At 35.9% G+C, this 19,014-nt stretch overlaps 1 protein-coding gene across 1 annotated transcript in view; it reads left to right on the top strand.

Moving 5' to 3' along the window:
* Nucleotides 1–19,014, top strand: part of LOC127875075 (serine/threonine-protein phosphatase 4 regulatory subunit 4-like) — a 106,579-nt gene that overhangs the window by 57,853 nt on the left and 29,712 nt on the right. Inside the window, 10 exon segments of the mRNA XM_052419895.1 lie at nucleotides 2,926–2,999; nucleotides 4,809–4,915; nucleotides 7,710–7,817; nucleotides 8,421–8,542; nucleotides 8,986–9,083; nucleotides 9,085–9,109; nucleotides 9,853–9,983; nucleotides 12,862–12,939; nucleotides 13,401–13,520; nucleotides 17,251–17,415. Coding sequence (XP_052275855.1) covers nucleotides 2,926–2,999; nucleotides 4,809–4,915; nucleotides 7,710–7,817; nucleotides 8,421–8,542; nucleotides 8,986–9,083; nucleotides 9,085–9,109; nucleotides 9,853–9,983; nucleotides 12,862–12,939; nucleotides 13,401–13,520; nucleotides 17,251–17,415 — 1,028 coding nt within the window.

The following is a 19,014-nucleotide window of genomic DNA, read 5'->3' as shown; positions in this document are numbered from 1 at the left end:
CCCTTAAACAATTCAAGCTAATTTTTATGCCCCCGAAGGAGGGCATATAGTGATTGGACTGTCCGTCTGTCCTTCAAACTTTGCGTTTAGGTTTCGAAAAATGCTCACAACTTCTATGTCGCTTCAGATAGCAACTTGATATTTGGCGTGCATGTGTATCTCATGGAGCTGCACATTTTGAGTGGTGAAAGGTCAAGGTCATCCTTCAAGGTCAAAGGCCAAAAAAACAATTTCAAGGGAAGTAATAAGCTTTTAAGGGAGATAACTGTCTGTACCTGCCAAATTATTATTTATTTTTTTAATAAATCAAAGCAGCGCAGTAGGGGGCTTTGTGTTATTGACAAACACATCTCTTGTTCAAATCTATTTTTCAAATAAAGCAGAAATTGTTGTGAACCTTTCTTTACTTTGAAATCAGACTTGTCTTAAATTAAGAAATTGACTGAATATACATATCAGCATGAAGTGTAAATGTATTTGGCACTTTTAAGTCCCCAGTTACCTACACATTCCTGATTTAATTGCCCTTGGAAGTGGTGTTGGGGTATTATTTAAATTTTTAACTAATCTCTTAATAATTATGACAGAAAATATTTACTGCTTTCTCACAAAATAAGTATTTTGGGGCTTTGCTTAAAATATGTAAAGTATGTGTCGTGTAAGCTTTGTACACCATCAAAGACAAATGCTAAGGTTTTTCTACTCTTTGAGGGCCAATGCCAAGTTGGTTTAGAATGTGTTCCAGCTATAATAGTTTGCTGATGGTTTTTCAATTATCCCTACTTTACTCGTGTAGTATTTGGTTGTAAGATGTAAAAACATATGGTAAACTATACCTGATAAACTGGAGTGCCAGCACCCGGAGATGTCTTTAACAATTTTCAGATTAAGATAAATTTTTAAAGATTTGCAAGAAATTTCTTCAAAAATTAATTTAAAAACAGAAACGGGTTTATTTTATTTTGGTTAATAGTATTTATAGAATTTGTGTTTAATTGCATATTTTGAATGCGGCATTAAGAATTTAAATACTGATAATCATAGCAGAAGCGCAGCAGAAGCAGGAGCAGAAATTGACATTTTATAAATAATGAGATTAACCCATTTATGCCTAGCGTCTAGAAAAAAGGCCTTGGCAAACATCGTAAACCCAGATGATACGCCGCATGATGAAGCGTCTCATCTGGGTCTGCGCTATTTGCTTAATGGAATTTCTGTAAGAAATATTCTAAATATAGATATAAATATACTAGACATCCCTTATTTTGGAAATAAATTGATCCAATTATAGGAAGGATGGGAGAGTCTACTAGTCATAAATGTGTTAAAATGATCAAAATGAATGTCCCCTTTCCTCCACCCCAGCACACTCTTAATAGTTGACCTGCCTCTTGTGTAAATAGTTTACATTCAGCAGTTTCACTTCTACACTTTGAAACTTTGAAGAGTGAATGGCTGCAGTAAAATCGGGAACATATACGAAAACAAAAGTCAATAATCCCTGGCCCCATTTTATATCTGGAATCAGACATTTCATCCTAACTTACAGAACATTTGATCTATATGGGCCTTACTCTGTGAAAAGGGGGTTTAATGCATGTGCATAAAGTGTCATCCCAGATTAGCCTGTGCAGAGGTTTAAAGAAAGTCTCTTATTAGCAAAAATCCAGGTAAGGCGGAAAGTGTTGTCCCTGATTAGCCTGTGCAGACTGCTCAGGCTAATCTGCGACAACACTTTACGCACATGCGTTAAACCCCCTTTTCACAGAGCACGGCTCATATATATATTGTCAGACAAAGCAGCCAGATTCAGCTTCTACTACATATGAAAGCAAACACACTGTCTATCACCCTATGCCTTCTGATTTATGGCTGTGTGATATGCCTCGGGATATGGTTACCTAAAATAAGCTTCTTTTGCTATGTATCAATTGGTGTTGAGGTTCTTTAGTAACAGTATGTTTCCTTAACATGATTGTGTTCATGCCTTTCCAAAAATGGGTCTAGTTTTTCCATGGAGTTGTTATATTGAAGAGACTCTTGAGGATCTTCTTGAATGTAATACGCAAATTAGTACAATCTTTAAATCACATAGGCTTTAACAATATATTAAACTATTTTACAGATTTAAAAAAATGCTCCTGTGTGGGATATAATGCATGTTTATAATGCTTTAACTTTGAAAGTTTACAAACTATTTGGAAGCAAAAGTAGAATTCAGGTACATCTGAAATTTTTGTTGGATTTTTTTTTTAAGTTTAGATTTCTTCTTAGCTTTTACTAATATGTTACTTGGCTAGAGAGGCTGCTGACCTTTATGTGACTTCAGTGTGCGAAACAGCCTTGCTATGGGAAAATGGGGTTTAATGTCTGTGCGTTTTGTATTGTGGCAGATAAGATTGAGAAGTGTGATCAGGCTATCCAGGGACAACACTTTGCGCTTTTACAGAATATTTTGTTTTAAGGAAGTCTCTTCTTAGCGAAAATCCAGTTTGGGGGGAACTCCTGAGTCAGCCCGATATAGCCCCAGTGGGGGGGAACTCCTGAGTCAGCCCGATATAGCCCCAGTGGGGGGGAACTCCTGAGTCAGCCCGATATAGCCCCAGTGGGGGGGAACTCCTGAGTCAGCCCGATATAGCCCCAGCGTGGGGGGAACTCCTGAGTCAGCCCGATATAGCCCCAGTGGGGGGGAACTCCTGAGTCAGCCCGATATAGCCCCAGTGGGGGGGAACTCCTGAGTCAGCCCGATATAGCCCCAGTGGGGGGGAACTCCTGAGTCAGCCCGATATAGCCCCAGTGGGGGGGAACTCCTGAGTCAGCCCGATATAGCCCTAGCCAAAAACCCCGTTTTACCAGAGCAAGACTCAAATGTATGATAATACATAAATTTTTTATATACTAACCAATGTATTGTTAATTTTGCAGAAATAGCCACTGCCTGGTTGGAAACCTTGCTAGATGTTATAGATCTACTTCCGAAAGAAATCATAAAAAAAGAGGTATAATTAATGTAGTTGGATTATTCAAGATGATTAAAAGTCTGATTTTTAGCATAATACAGTCATGATGTTTCAAAGGGACTGTTTAGATATGGGAAACTTGGTGATGTTCACAATTTTGTTGTTAAAAAGAAAGTGCATCTTTTTTTATGCTCTCCTCCAAAACAGCATTTTGATTTCGTAGCCACAAGGTCAAAGGATAAATTCACTTGAGCTTGTATCAAGGGTTATCTAGCAAATGCTCTCACCTGCTATCTTCTTAATAGACACCTTTTTATATTTAAGTCAAGGTAACGGGATCTTTTAACAGGATTATTTTACTGCACAATATCTTGAGAACCTGCATTCTTGCAAATTGGTATATTGAATTATAAGAGTCACTGTGGTGTAGTGGATATGGTGTCCACCTAGTGATTAGGAGGTCACAGGTTTGATAAACATTGTGGGAGGGTTCTTTAGATTTCCCCCATAAACACGAAGTACTGGCTCTAGTCCCAGGAAACAGACTCGAGAGTGTTTCAAATAAGCCTCAGGCTTTCTATGCAATTGAGCTAAAATAAATAGGTTTAAAACTATTGAATTAGAACTAAACAAGTCAAGGTCCCAGTCTGTGTATATTAAAAGTTGGTTTTCTAAAAATATTTGGAAAATGCTTTTACCTTGTGAACTTTATTGGTGTGCTGGTTACTTGGGAGGAAAGGAAGAAGCCTATTGATTGTTAGACCAACACGACCTGTGAAATACCAAGGAACATTGTTTCCACAATCAACACAATAACTAGAGAATTACTTAGAAAATATTATACATTAGTTTTGACCAAGGATGACCCCTTATTAGTGTCAAATCAAGAAATCAAAGGTTTAGGTAACAGAGACAACCTTTCTGCAAGTGCATATTTGAGGGGGGGGGGGGGGGGATACATGTTTTACCAGCATCACTTGTTGTTAAAAGTTTTTTTTTGATTTGTAGATTATTTTTATAAAAATTGAAGTCTGTGAACAGAGCCCGTTAAGCATCAATATATTCATAGAGATCTGAGATAAAATACCTTGGGACCTTATTTCACCATAGAAAATGGGGAAAAAAGGTTTGTAATTCAATAACAACTGATCTTCCCAAGGTTTGTTGAACATAAAGACATGATGTCCCACTTGACAAGTGGTGATCTAATGAATGCCTACAAAGTTTTTTTTATTGAAATGGAAAGTCACACCGGGCCAAATTCCAGTGTGGGGATGGAAAACACTATAATTTCCCCAGCAACTGACCATATGTGACATAATTCCAGTTTGAAATGTATGATGTTTCACAGTTTTTCCTATCTTTATATGACTTCTTGGTTTAAATTTTATTCATTTATGTTTTTTCTTACTGTCATCAGCTCAATAAATTGATCAATAAAGTTTAATCTGAGACTTGTCTCAAGTGATTTGTTCAGGTGTTTTAACAATGTGTTATTTTTGATTTGGTGATAAATCTGAGTATGTTTGTCACATTTTTCACTGACTTGTATGCTCTCACTGACAGATAAACATTGAATTGCTATTTTGGGGAGGTAAAAAAGGATAATAAATAAAAAATACAAGAACCATATATTTGAATATTTAGTTTCACAGCTTTTTGAAAGAGTCTTGGTGAATTTTTGGGGAATATGAATGGAAAAACAATAGGTCATAAAATTACAAGAGTATGAAAAAAATTCAATATAAATATCATTCAAAGTTTAAAAAGTGCTGTTCATTTATCTTTCTTAAAAAAGTTCCAATTATGGTCGTTTCTGTTTCTAATCATGGATATTCAACATTTCAGATCCTCACAATTGCAATAGAGAAAGGGCAGCTATCACAACCCGTTCAGACTCGACTTTCCTGCTGTAGAATCCTGGGCAAGATAGCCACCCGCTTTGAACCTTTTGTGTAAGTTATTGTGGAAAAAACTAACCAATACACACATTCAACCTTTTCTATGAGTTCTTGTGGGATATTTTAACATTGTACCAATATGCATTGAACCTTTTTATACCCCGCCAAAGGCGGAGGGATATAGAATTGTCTTTGTCCTTCTGTCTGTCTGTCTGTTTGTTCGTCCGTCAGTCTGTCTTTTCGTCAGCCCATCCATCTCAATCAGTAGTACGTTTAGGAATGGCAAACGTCAGTAGCAAAAATATGCAAACGGCAGTAGACAAATAAATGCAGGCGTTTAATTTAATTAAAAACATGTGAAACAATATAATTTATGCTAATTTAGATTTAAATTAGATATAACAAGTTAAGATTGATGTCCTAAATTAATGCACGACATATAATCTGCAACAACAAAAATGAACTAATGTTTAAGGGATATTATGTGCATCTAACAGTTAATAGGTGTCTATCGCAACCGTTGTTTAGTTTTGGGGTTTTCACTTCATATACACTTATATTCGTTAATGGAGCATCAACATATTGAAAAAATATCCCGGAAAGAAAAATATAATGCTTTTGAATATCAACCGTACTTTCGTTTTGGAAACTTACGACAGGAATGATTCGATTTACAATGTGAATCTAAATTGGGTTTTATGTTTTAATTTATAACATCAATCTTAACTTGTAATATCTAATTTTAATTTAAATTAGCATAAATTATATTGTTTCACATGTTTTTCATTAAATTAAACGCCTGCATTTTTTCGTCTACTGCTGTTTGCATATTTTTGCTACTGACGTTTGCCATTCCTAAACGTACTACTGACGTTTGCATATTTGTTTTCACTCTTTAAACGTTTATTTATTATCAGGTAGATATTTTTTTTTGTTTATGCATAGACATATGTAATATATGTTCGTCCGGTAAAGCATAGACAGTTCTGTGATAGTTAATTTTCGAGAACACTTGACTCTTTGTAATTTTACTACTGACGTTTGCTTCTTAAATGGAAATTTGAGCCAAAGTGTTCTCGAAAACCAGAGCAACACACAAAACGCGTGATATTCCGATCAAAAGTTATATGCATGCCATATTGCCTGCACTAGGTCGTATGAGAGTCAGAGGATGATCAGCAAAGATATTGGGAAAAACCTACCTTGCGCGGCTGTTTGTTGTCATAAAATGACTACTGACGTTGACTTTTGTGGTCACGTGACAGTTTTTGTTCATTCACAGTGTCTCAGATGCACAATATGAAACTGCATGGGTGTATAGATATCAATGAGGAGAATTGCAATGCATAAAAACAATGACCGTACACTTAAATATTAATTTAGGACTATAACATAATTATATCAAGGGATTTGCAATATTCCATAAACAAACTTTATTTGGCAGGGGATATCAATTCAAGGAATTTGCTTGTTGTTTAAGTAATTGTGGGACATGCATATAACCAAGTTATAGTGTGAGTTTTTAACCTAGGTTTCCACTTGCATAAAAACTTTTGGTGCAAGTTATTGCAGGACATTTCAACCAATGTTTCCACAAGAGTCGAACCTTTTTGTGTAATTTATTATGGGAGATATAAACCAATGTTTACCTATGCATCAAAACTTTGTATAGGTTATTATGGGTGATTTTAACCACATGCATCAATCATTAAGATGTAAGTTATTGTGGGAGATTTTAAACAATGTTCCCATATGCATTGAACCTTATGTTTAAGTTTGTGTGGGAGAATCTCTGATGATACTGTATGCATTAAACCTTTTGTGTTAGTTCTTGTGGAAGATTCGGACCAATGTTCCAACATGTATTTAACTTTTTTTGTTCAAATTTTATGTATGGAAAATGCTCAAAAATCTAGAAACATGTGATTCCCCTTTTGTTATTCACTGCATCACTACCAGATTTACTGCATTATCATTCATTCTGAGACGTTACAAGGCATTCTACAATCAAGCATGTCATGGAGAGCCTAAAATGTTGAATTTTAACTGGTCTGCTCATGATCATAGCTTTCAACTTCCAATGCAGACAGAACAATTGAATCATTCTGATATTTTTCACAAATTTCAAAGAATTTCTGTCTTCAGTCTGCCTAACCCAGAGGAATCACAAACTCTCACTATTCTAATGAGCTTCATCTTCAATTGCACTTGTGTCACAAGGCAAACATAATTATTCCCACACAGATTGCATTCCAAATTCTTGGAGAATCAGGAAAGCTGCTTTGGTAATCTTCCAACTGTTTGCAATTTTCTTCTTCTTTTTTTTTTGCCTTTGAGAAAAAGCTCTGAAAATAATTACCGTCATTTATGATGTATGTTTTTCTGAAGTAATTCAATATAAATCTGTCTGTATGTAATTGAAAAGGATGAATCTGTAACACTGTATATTAGCCCTTTAAATCATGGTCAATTGTTTAAAAGTAAGTGGAAATTATTAAAAGTATAGATAGATTAGCACTTACCATGAGAGGTTTAATTAATGGTTTGCTTTTTTGCACAACATTGAGATCTGTTCAGGCACTGTAACATCCCAATTCTTGAAAATGTCTAAAAGACAGTTTTTTTTAATGAGGAAATAAAAACTTGCCTGAAGCCTTATGACTTGGCAAATGTATAATATGTCAGTTATGAATGATTTTGCCTTTTTTCAGCCACCTCTTTTTAAACACACACAAATAAAAACAACTAAAACATTTGACATAACATTTATTTTACATTTTCTGTTATTGTTTTTTAAACTTAAACATTTTGCTATATCCTTCACTGAATGGCGAAATGCATTTTGCAGGATCAAGAAGGAAATCCTGCCGATCGTGCAGTCACTGTGTCAAGACGTGGAGTATGAAGTGCGGGGCTGTATGTGTCTACAGCTTGACCCTGTGGCTCGGGGACTTGGGTAAGCTGTCTTGGCCTCTTAGACCTTATTGCAAGGGGAAGTGGGTAAGATTACAGGTTGACCCTATTTTGCTTAGAATAGATGACTTCACTGTTCTCTCTGTACCTCTATATTCAAGTAGAGCAGATTTCAGTAATTGACTTAAGTATGCGGACTTTGTAATGGAAAACTAGCATACTCAGGAAGTGTGAGCAGCTTAATTACTTGAACCTGTTGCTTGGGGAAGTTGTGTCTACATTCTGAGCTTGTTTCTCCATGGCTTCTTTAAATTTGACCTTTGTTTTACAACTGTTAGAATTTATAATTGAATTTTATGTTATTAAATCGAGACAGACTCATAGGACACAGGAATTAATGTATGTGCGTAAAGTGTCGTCCCAGATAAGCCTGTGGACTATGCACAGGCTAATCAGGGACAACACTAAGCATAGACTGGATATTTGTCTAGAAGAGACGTCCTTTATAGAAAAATTCTGAACAAAAGGAAAGTTTCTACCCAGATTAGCCTGTGCTGACTTTACCGGCATGTCTTAAGCCCTGTTTTCCCACAGAGCTGCTTTTCCGTATGTTGAACTGCATTAATTGTTGATTGTTTTTCCACAGCCTTGAGGCCACTAAAAGTGCAATACTACCTGAGCTGGTGGAGTTGACCAATGACGAGGAGAGCTTTGTGCGTATAGCAGGCATGCAGACTGTGGTCAGCATCCTGGGACTGGTGGACGAAGGTGAGACAACACAATCATAATGAGCTCACTTGATAGTGTTTGACAAACGGACATATTTGTAGATTTTGATCACTGACTTTCCTTACCCAAAGAATCCTTACCTCAATCAATGCTTTATCTAACATTGTTTATGCTCTTATATTTGCTCAAAGACGGCTTTTGGGGTAAAATTCAAGCATTAACAAAGGCAAAATGGAAGATGTATGTGGGTAAAATGTCATCTCAGATAAAGTTATTCAGGTACAACACTTTCCATTTATTGCTATTTACTGTTTAAAGAAAGTCTCTTCTTTAAAAAAATCCAGTTGAAGCGGGAAGTGTTATCCCTGAGTAGCACTGCACAGGCTAATCTGGGACGACACTTTAAGCTCACATATAAAGCCCCCTTTTTCCCAGAGGGAGGCTGAGATATATTTTACCATAGCACGTCTTCTGTTTTCCAGACACGTGTAGGGCCACTCTGATCCCGCTGGTGTGCAAGTTCTGTCAGGGGGCCTTAAAGTCAGAGGACGTGACCTTGCCAGTGGTTGCCAAGGAGATGGGGGCGCCTCTGTCATGGCTTCACAAGTATGTATCAGTAGTGTGTTTGTGTTATTTTAAGTATATATGGATCCCCCTCACCTAATGCTGCGTCATGTGAATATCCTAAGTGTGTCCCAACACTCCTTTTTAATTTATTTGCTAGAAAGTTTGGACTTATTTTGTATTATAGCAGCTATTGCGAGCTATTGTTTGTCCTTGACTGTTGTAAGGAGAGGATATACTAGATTTATCCAAGATCCATCCATCCTTCCTGTTGCCATGTGTCTGTACTGATCTTGGTACCTCGATATCACAAAATGTACTATATGAAGGTAGATGAAACTTTGTATGTTTATAGAGGACTATATGATGAATATGCACTTTATGACAAAATGAAAAGAGGAACGTAATAGACTCCATATATGAACATACCAGTAACAGGCCCAACCAAAGATAAATTACTTCAACATTTCGATCGTTTTCTGTTAACAAGTCTACTAACTGGTTACTATAATAGACTTAACTGTTTTATGTTTTATTTTTTTTTGCATCCCTAGTATTTACAGTCAATGCATAATCCTGAGTGATCTATAGAGAACAGAACAAAGTCATTGGTTTAACTACCGAACAGACAATGCAAAAAGATGTCTCAAAACTGTGCAGGGCTTAGTAAAGATATGGTTTATTTTTTTGTCATCAAACTAAACAACTTTTTGCTGAGTTTGCTAATAAGCAACTAGTAAATCACACAATAAATATTTCTTGATGCATATTTACATTACTTGTAGAGTATCTGACGGAGGAACAGACTCAGTGGTTTGTGGATTTCTTCAAGCAGATGTGCAGGGTGGGACTGTCGGAGAACAAGCAGAACAAGAACAAGGATACTGAGAAGGACTCGCCTTCCAAGGATCAGCAGGTAGGCCCAACAGAGTTACGGGACTTAGATTGAACCACCTTGACAGCACTGTCACAGGAGAGCTCAGAGTGACGGGACTTTGTTGAATTTGTTGTATTTAAATGCTGCCACATTCAGAAGTAATGAATTAGTGTTGTTTTTTAGTGCAATCCCTTTTATGAGTTACAGCTTTTTGGGCATGTTGGGGTTAGAGAGTTAATGATGGCACTTTTCTTAGTTGAACAGTTAAGGAGCTTCAATGTTTTGTGAATGGTGTTGTATTAAAATTGACTGTTCAGTAGTTTGAAAGATTCATTTGAATTAACTGCTACATTGTATAAAATTCCTATTTATGGCAATCATTTTAGTAAATTAATTCCACACAAATATGCAAAATTTTAATTCTTTAATTCAGTATAACATTTACCTGTTCAAGTTTTAAAAAGAATTGTTGTTTTATACAGGATGTCTTTGAAATCTTTGTAAGTTAAAACTAGACACATACAACATATTTCAGTATAATAATGCATACTCTTAGCAAATTCTGTCTTTTCTCAATTGTTATTCTACTGCCTAAAATATGTGTAAACATAGGCAAACATAGGTTGTGCTGTTTTCGTTTGTGCTGTTTTCATTATAATCATGTGTGCGCAAAAAACTCTGTTTTTATGTCCTTCCATTAGAAAGCCTGCATTTCCTAATGTCTGTGCTATTAACTGAGCTGTTAAATTATGTAAAACATCTTTTAATACATATCCAGTTGTTCAAAAGATATCATAAAGATTACTTATATCAATACAAATATGTTATTCTGAGTTTAAGAATCCTGTGATAGTGATATTGGTTCAATGTTTTCAAAGCAAGGTGCACTAAAATTTATGTCTATTTTCCTGATTGAAAGGCACAGTTGTTGTTTAAGTTCTATGTAACTGGGCTTTTCCTATTTAGCTATGATGTTAAAGTACTTAACAAATATATTATTGTAGCCAAAAGTGTGGTTTATATTCTTTCTGCCTTACAACATGCCAATACATAGTTAACATAGAATTATTTTTTGTTAGAGAGCAATATAATGTATGTCACTTTTCAAAACTGCTTCTTTTATAAGCACCATATTAAACCTTGTAGAAATATTTTTGTCTGAAAACCATTACAAGGTGTGCATTTTCCAGCCTGTTTTTCGATCAAACAAAAAGAATGAAGAATATGTTTGCAATTTAACTGTTCAATAGTTGACTTAATCTGGTTGCCTCTAATTACAGCAATCCTAATTTACAATAACTTATTTATGGTAAAAGCAACATTATTTAGAAGTATTTTTGTCAATCATAAGTGCATTCCTAATTCTAAAGTCTGAAGATTGGTTGCTAAAATTGGGGTCATTATGAAGTTGCTAATATTCATTATTTAAAGGACCTTGATCATATGAAGGCAACTTAACCAGTAGTCATGCAAACGATGTGTTGTACTGGATCTTGTTAAAGATTGAAAGATTCAATTTTTTACTTTTAAGATCAGTATATTTTGTAAATAAAACTAAAATCAAAGATGCCAAGGCAATAAATAATTCAGAAAGAATTTGCAATCCTGAAAGCAAAATCTTCATATTTTGTTTTCATGATCATTCTGTATTGGTCAATAAAAAACTCTGTTGTACGAACACATACACAGCCCTTTAAATGTTGACAATTTATTATACAACTGTTTGTCATTTTGATTGGTGGCGATTAAATAGAGAATAATAGTTTGGTGACGTGAATGGAGAATGGTTATATGGCAAGTTATCGGGTGAGCCGAAGGCGAATCCGATAAGATCCACTGACGAGCCAGATATGCATTCTCAATCCACGTCACCAACCTATTATTCTATTTATCATGTCACATTTACAACATTCGTTGAAATGTTTCTAAAATATCTAGTTTTCGAGTATTTTATGTTTAAATATTTAATATAGGAAACACCATGTGGGAACAAAAACATTGTGACATCACGTCGTGCAAAGCGCTTAAGCTAGCTTTCATCTTGTTAAACAACACAGAAATTGAGTTACTCGTTTTTAATTCAATACACATAGACGAAATTATTCTGTTTAAATAATAATTTTAAACAAACAGTACTTTACATGTTTTTGGTATTTTATTAATGGAAAAAAGTATATTTTATTAATAGAAAATAGTAAAGGCATGCGCATGCGCGTAGAGCGACTGACGGATATTCGAGGTCACGTGGTCAACTAGCCTTATATCTTTTGGGTAATTAGCTTACCTGGTTATCATGCTGATTTAAAGGCATGTGACAGGATAATTAAATTTGTGTAGTCATTATAGGATTCTGCTTCCTTGTTGATTGTCCATTGAAGTTTATGAGCCTTGCTTTGGGAAAATGGACGTAATGCATATGTGGAGAGTATCATCACAGACTGCACAGGCTTATCAGGGACAACACTTTCTGCCTAAACTGGATTTTTGCTTAGCAGAGAATTCCTTTAAAGGAAATTACCTTAACCTTTTGCATGCTGGGTGATTTGTCGTCTGCTAAAATGTCGTCTGCTGAATTTCTAAAATTAGCATTTTCTTCAATTTTTTATTCAAAGAATACTGTCAGAATAGCAAACAGTTTGGATCCAGATGAGACGCCACGTTCTGTGGCGTCTCATCTGGATCCAAACTGTTTGCAAAGGCCTTCAAAATTCGGTTCCAGCACTGTAAGGGTTAAAGCCGAAAGTGTCATCCCTGATTTACCTGTGCGGACTTCAAGGCCTAATCTGCAAGGACTCATTATGCACATGCATTAAGCCCTGTTTTACCTTAGTAAGGCTCGTATATCCTGAACATTGAACATTGTTATTTCACTTTTATTTAGAAACAGTGAGTTATATTCAACATATTGCTTGTTTAGGTTCCCATGTTGCCTGACATTTTGGAACTAGAGGAGCGGCTGATAGAGACTCGGAAAAACTGTGCATTTAACTTCCCGGTAAGTATTTATAAGACATGGTGAATGATTTTTTGTTAAATTAATATGTTGCAGAAGAAGTAAAGTGATGCTTAGAAAACTAAGATTTTTGTTCCTTGCAAGTAATTCTATTTTTATTCAATACTGAACATAAATTATTGTCTATAAATTCATCATATAACTAAGTCCTTTATTTTAATGATACAAAATCATCCTTTATTTTATATTTTATTTTGACAATCAAAAAATACTTTTGTATTTTCATGATAGTAAAACACAAAAATTATTTTGAAAACAAAAGCCGTTATTTGAAAATATAACAATACTGCCTTTATTTTGACGATGAAATGAACCAACTCATTATTTTGAGGTAAAAGAAATGTTGTCAGAAAAATTACCAACATGATGTCATTTGACTGTGCTTGATTTCACATAGAATATTATATTATGTTCTGAATTTAACTTTAAATGCCCTCTTTCAGGCAATGGTACTGTTTGTTGGTGCAAAATCATTCAAGTCAGAGTTGGGGACGTGTTTCTCCCATCTGTGTAAAGACCCAAATGTGGAAGTTCGTAAAAGTCTGTCAGCAGGCTTTCATGAGGTAAAGTATAATGGTATTATTAGCTTGGCTGTTTTCGGAGAAAACCCGAAGTATTGTCATAGCCAGCGTGACGTCCGCGTCATGCTAAAACCTTTACATTGGCTCTAAAATCAGAGTGTTTCCACCTACAACTTTAAAACTTGATGCACATTGATGAGTTCTACACGCCACACCCATTTTTGCCTTACTAGGTTAAAGGTCAAGGTCACTGTGACCTCTTAAAAAAAAAAAAAATCTGACAAGCTTTCATTTATTCCAAACTTCACCCGCAGCCGAGTGTTGGCACCCATTATGCGTGCTCTTGTTATGTCCCCCACCACAATAGTGGGGGACATATTGTTTTTGCCCTGTCTGTTGGTTTGTGTGTTTGTTTGTTTGTTTGCCCCATTTTTAGCTCATCTATTTTTTGAAAAAAAATTATGAGCTATTGTCATCACCTTGGCGTCGGCGTCGGCGTTGGCGTTGGCGTCCGGTTAAGTTTTGCGTTTAGGTCCACTTTTCTCAGAAAGTATCAATGCTATTGCATTCAAACTTGGTACACTTACTTACTATCATGAGGGGACTGGGCAGGCAAAGTTAGATAACTCTGGCGTGCATTTTGACAGAATTATGTGCCCTTTTTATACTTAGAAAATTGAAAATTTTGGTTAAGTTTTGCGTTTAGGTCCACTTTTCTCAGTAAGTATCAATGCTATTGCATTCAAACTTGTTACACTTACTTACTTTAATGAGGCGACTGGGCAGGCAAAGTTAGATAACTCTGGCGTGCATTTTGACAGAATTATGTGCTCTTTTTATACTTAGAAAATTTAAAATTTTGGTTAAGTTTTGCGTTTAGGTCCACTTTTCTCAGTAAGTATCAATGCTATTGCATTCAAACTTGGTACACTTACTTACTGTCATGAAGGAACTGGGAAGGCAAAGTTAGATAACTCTGGCGTGCATTTTGACAGAATTATGTGCCCTTTTTATACTTAGAAAATTGAAAATTTTGGTTAAGTTTTGTGTTTAGGTCCATTTTATTCCTTAAGCATCAAAGCTATTGCTTTCATACTTGCAACACTTACTAACTATCATGAGGGGACTGTGCAGGCAAAGTAATGTAACTCTGACTGGCATTTTGACAGAATTATGTGCCCTTTTTATACTTAGAAAATTGAAAATTTGATTAAGTTTTGTGTTTAGGTCCACTTTATTCCTACAGTATCAAAGCTATTGCTTTCATACTTGCAACACTTATTAACTATCATAAGGGGACCGTGCAGGCAAAGTTATGTAACTCTGACTGGCATTTTGACGGAATTATGGGCCCTTTATACTTAGAAAATTGAAAATTTGGTTAAGATTTATGTTTTGGTCCACTTTACCCCTAAAGAATCATAGATATTGCTTTCATACTTGGAACACTCACAAACTATCATAAGGGTACAGTAAAAGGACAAGTTGCATAACTCTGGTTGTCATTGTTACGTAATTATGGCCCTTTTTTGACTTAGTAAATTTTAAAATATGGTTAAATTTTGTGTTTCGATCCATTTTACTTCTTAAGTATCAAGGCTATTGCTTTCAAACTTCAAATACTTTCATGCTATCATGAGGTTACTGTACCTGGCAAGTTGAATTTTACCTTGACCTTTGAATGACCTTGACTCTCAAGGTCAAATTATTAAATTTTGCTAAAATTGCCATAACTTCTTTATTTATGATTAGATTTGATTGATACTTTGACGAAACTACTCTTACCTGACATACCACAATAGACTCCACCCAAACCATCCCCCGTGCTCTCCCCCCTCCCCCCCTCCCCCACCCTCCCCCCTTCCCTCCCAATTTTTTTTTTTTTTTTTTTTTTGAAGATCATCTCACAAATGACCACCACACCCTCACACTATACCCCCACCCCACCCCCCCCCATTTGTTTTTTGTTGATTTTTTTTTGATTTTTTTTTTTAAAGATCATCTCACAAATTACCACCACACCCTCACACTATACCCCCACCCCATCCCCTCACCCCACCCACCCCATTTTTTTTTTTTTTTTTTTTCAGATCATCTCACAAATTACCACCACACCCTCACACTATACCCCCCCCCCCCCCATCGCCCCCCACCCCCACCCCCCCCCCCCCCCCCCCCCCCCGCCCCCGATTTTTTTTTTTTCCGCTTTTTTGGAAGATAATGTAATAAATGTCCACAACCCCACACTATACACCCCTCTTCACTCCACCCCTCCCTCCTTTGTGATTGAAAATGAGAGTCCCTTCACCTTTAAAAAGAAAATAGATGAGCGGTCTGCACCCGCAAGGCGGTGCTCTTGTTAACATTTGCAATAACGTTGGCAATATTCAAGATAGCAGCTTGATATTTGGCATGCATGTGTATCTCATGGAGCTGCACATTTTAAGTGGTGAAAGGTCAAGGTCATGCTTCAAGGTCAAAGGTCAAATAGATGGGTCAAAATCGCTCATTTAATGAATACTTTTGCAATATTGAAGATAGCAACTTGATATTAGGCATGCATGTGTATCTCATGGAGCTGCACATTTTGAGTGGTGAAAGGTCAATGTCATCCTTCAAGGTCATAGGTCAAATATATAGCTTCAAAAAGGCGCAAAAGGGGACATAGTGTTTTTGACAAACACATATCTTGTTCAATTTGCTTTACAGAAGAAGTCCATATCGGCTGTGCTTTGTGAAAAGTTGGTTTAATGCATATGCATAAAGTGTCATCCCAGATTAGCCTGTGCAGTCTGCACTGGCTAATCATGGAAGACAATTTCTGCTTTCATTATATTTTTTGTTAAAAGAAAGTCTAGTAAAACGGCAGTAATCATTTCTGATTAAAATTTTACCATTCACAATACAAATAGATCAGGCTTCTAGGGCAAAGGTCAAGGTCACATTTCAAGGTAAATTTTAGAAAATTATATCATTTCTTTGTTGGTACCATTGTCTGTTATGTGTTGGGTACCTAACTTAAATCCCCAGCTGTGATTGTTAAAAAGTATTCCATTACATAAAAAACTAGTAATTTTATGTTTGTTTGCATAAAAATCACCACATTTGACTTATTTCCTAGAAAAAATTGTCACCATGTTTTAAGTTTGTAATCGCAGAAAGCCACCACAATGTTATCTTTCTTTGCAGAAATGTCTCATTGTAATTTCTGTTAAGCCTCTATCACTTAAATTCCAACTTTGAAGCATGTTTAGTCCATGAGAAATTCAAAGTAAATTTAAAGACCTTTCTTACTTAATTTAAGTTGCAAAGGCTTCATATCCAACCCTGAGATATTGATGAGCAGCAAGCAGCACACAACCTGAACAGACTGCGAGTTACAGGCTGTTCTGGTTTTATGCTGGTTGCAAAAGCCATTTTCACCTTTCCTCTTAGCCGGAAAGGGTTTATTGTATATGTCAGTTTGCCAACTTGCCTGACTCCCATGTGTCCTGCCTTCGTAGTGATCTCATAAAAATCTAGTGGTTCTATGTTTTATTGCATAAAAATGACCACATTTTACTTTTTTTTAACGCATAATTAGCCAACACTTAATATGTTTTTCATTGCAGATAGCCAACAAAATAAAACTTTCTTTGCATAATTGTATTATTGCTATTCCTGTTAATTATATTTAAGATTGTGTTTAATGTTTTTACTGGCAGAAAACAAACAAAATTTAACCTTTCTTTGAAGAAAAGTGTAATTTTAATTCCTCTTAATTCTATGTCAGATTGCCAACCTGCTGGGCTCGCACGTGTCCAGCCTGCTCAGTGACCTCATCGTGCTGCTCAAGGACGAGAACACAGAGGTCCTGAAGGGGGTCGTCACCCACCTCCCCGACACAATCACCACCATATGTGGGCCCTTGACTCAGCAGGCCATGCACGAGGTCAAGGTGAGTTACTGCCCTGGGGTCCCACAGTCCTTTAACCCATTTATGCCTAGCATCTAGAAAAAAGGCCTTGGCAAACAGCGTAGACCCTGATGAGATGCTGCATGATGCAGGGTCTGCGCTGTTTGCTTAAAGGAATTTCTGTAAGAAATATTCTTAATATAGAAATAAATATACTAGACATCCCTAATTTTGGAAATAAATTGATCCAATTTAGAAGGATGGGAGAGTCCACTAGGCATAAATGGGTTAAAAAAACACTAATTGAGCATCACTCTGTGAACAGGGACAACACTTTAGGCACATGCACTAAACCTCCTTTCACAAAGCGAGGCTAAATTAAATGTAAGACTTTTATTACTAGATTCAAGTTGAACGGCATCATGAGAAACTGATAAGCAGCAAATAGCTTAAAACCTGAACAAACTGTGAGTTACTCGCAGGTTGTTCTGGTTTTATGCTGGTTGCATGCAGCAATTTTCACTTTGCTTCTGCGTAGGAAAGGGTTAAACAGCCTTGTAGGCTAACAGTTCTATGAATGTGTCAGATTATGTTTTTTTTGTTCTTTCCTCATTTGTTAATGTTTATGTGTATTAGTACATTGTAAATGGCCCTAAGCTTCTAAAGTGAGTAACCTCCCTTTATGCATTTGAGGGTTTTGTTCGATTTTGGTTAAGAATACAATTAATGGCTTAGGGTTGAACTGTGATAACTGTCAAAGTTTGAAGTTACACTGACTCTTGTATAACATATAGAGGTTTTGCTTTGAAAGTGATGGCAAAGTCTCGAAGCTTGTGCTTACAGCAATATTGATAGTTGTTGAATCCAATCCCTGCCATATTGGTGGCGAAGTCAAATAGTTCCATCAAATTACGTCTGTATTTCAGCAAAGTAAAAAATCAGTTATAAATTAAATATTGATGAAAAGTTGCTTGTGTATTTTAGAAAATCTTGAAATGTTCCATAATTCCTGCAATATTGCTTGCAAGTGCTTTTTGTATATCCACATGGCCCTGAGTTCAAATTTGACCCAGCTCAAGGGGTCACATGTTTTATGTGGTTACATAGAAAAATATGTTTAAAACATCTTCGTCAAAAAAACTACAAGGCAAACAACTTTGATAGTTTAAATAAGGCATCAGATAAAGTTTCTCTTAAACGGTCTTCAAAATCATGCAACTAAATTCATAACTGGCCATGCTTCCATTGTCATGTGATTTATAAAGAGCCTCTGAGGTATGTAGTAAAAAAACACCAAAAACCTCTCTTTATCCGTAAGGGTCAGTGGTTTAATATTTGGTGTGTTATATTGTATAGTGGTTCTCTGCAAAGTTTCTTCAACTCATGCCATTTGGGTCAAAATTTGTGCTGCCCTTGGCGTCCATTACTTTAAAAATATTCACCCAATCAGCAAGGCCAAAAGGTGTTATATGCCCCTGGGATGAGATGTTTTATATTAAATTATATAGCATAGTAACATACACAACTTTTCTGAAACCACACAGCTCACAGCTTTGATTTGTGGTATGTGACATCATATTGTTGTCCTTTACAAAGATTGTTCCAATCATTTTTGTGAGTTCAAAGTGGCAATGCCTTATT

This window comes from Dreissena polymorpha, chromosome 3 (assembly GCF_020536995.1).
Source record: "Dreissena polymorpha isolate Duluth1 chromosome 3, UMN_Dpol_1.0, whole genome shotgun sequence".
Lineage (NCBI taxonomy): Eukaryota > Metazoa > Mollusca > Bivalvia > Myida > Dreissenidae > Dreissena > Dreissena polymorpha.
This window is presented reverse-complemented; position numbering and strand designations above follow the sequence as displayed.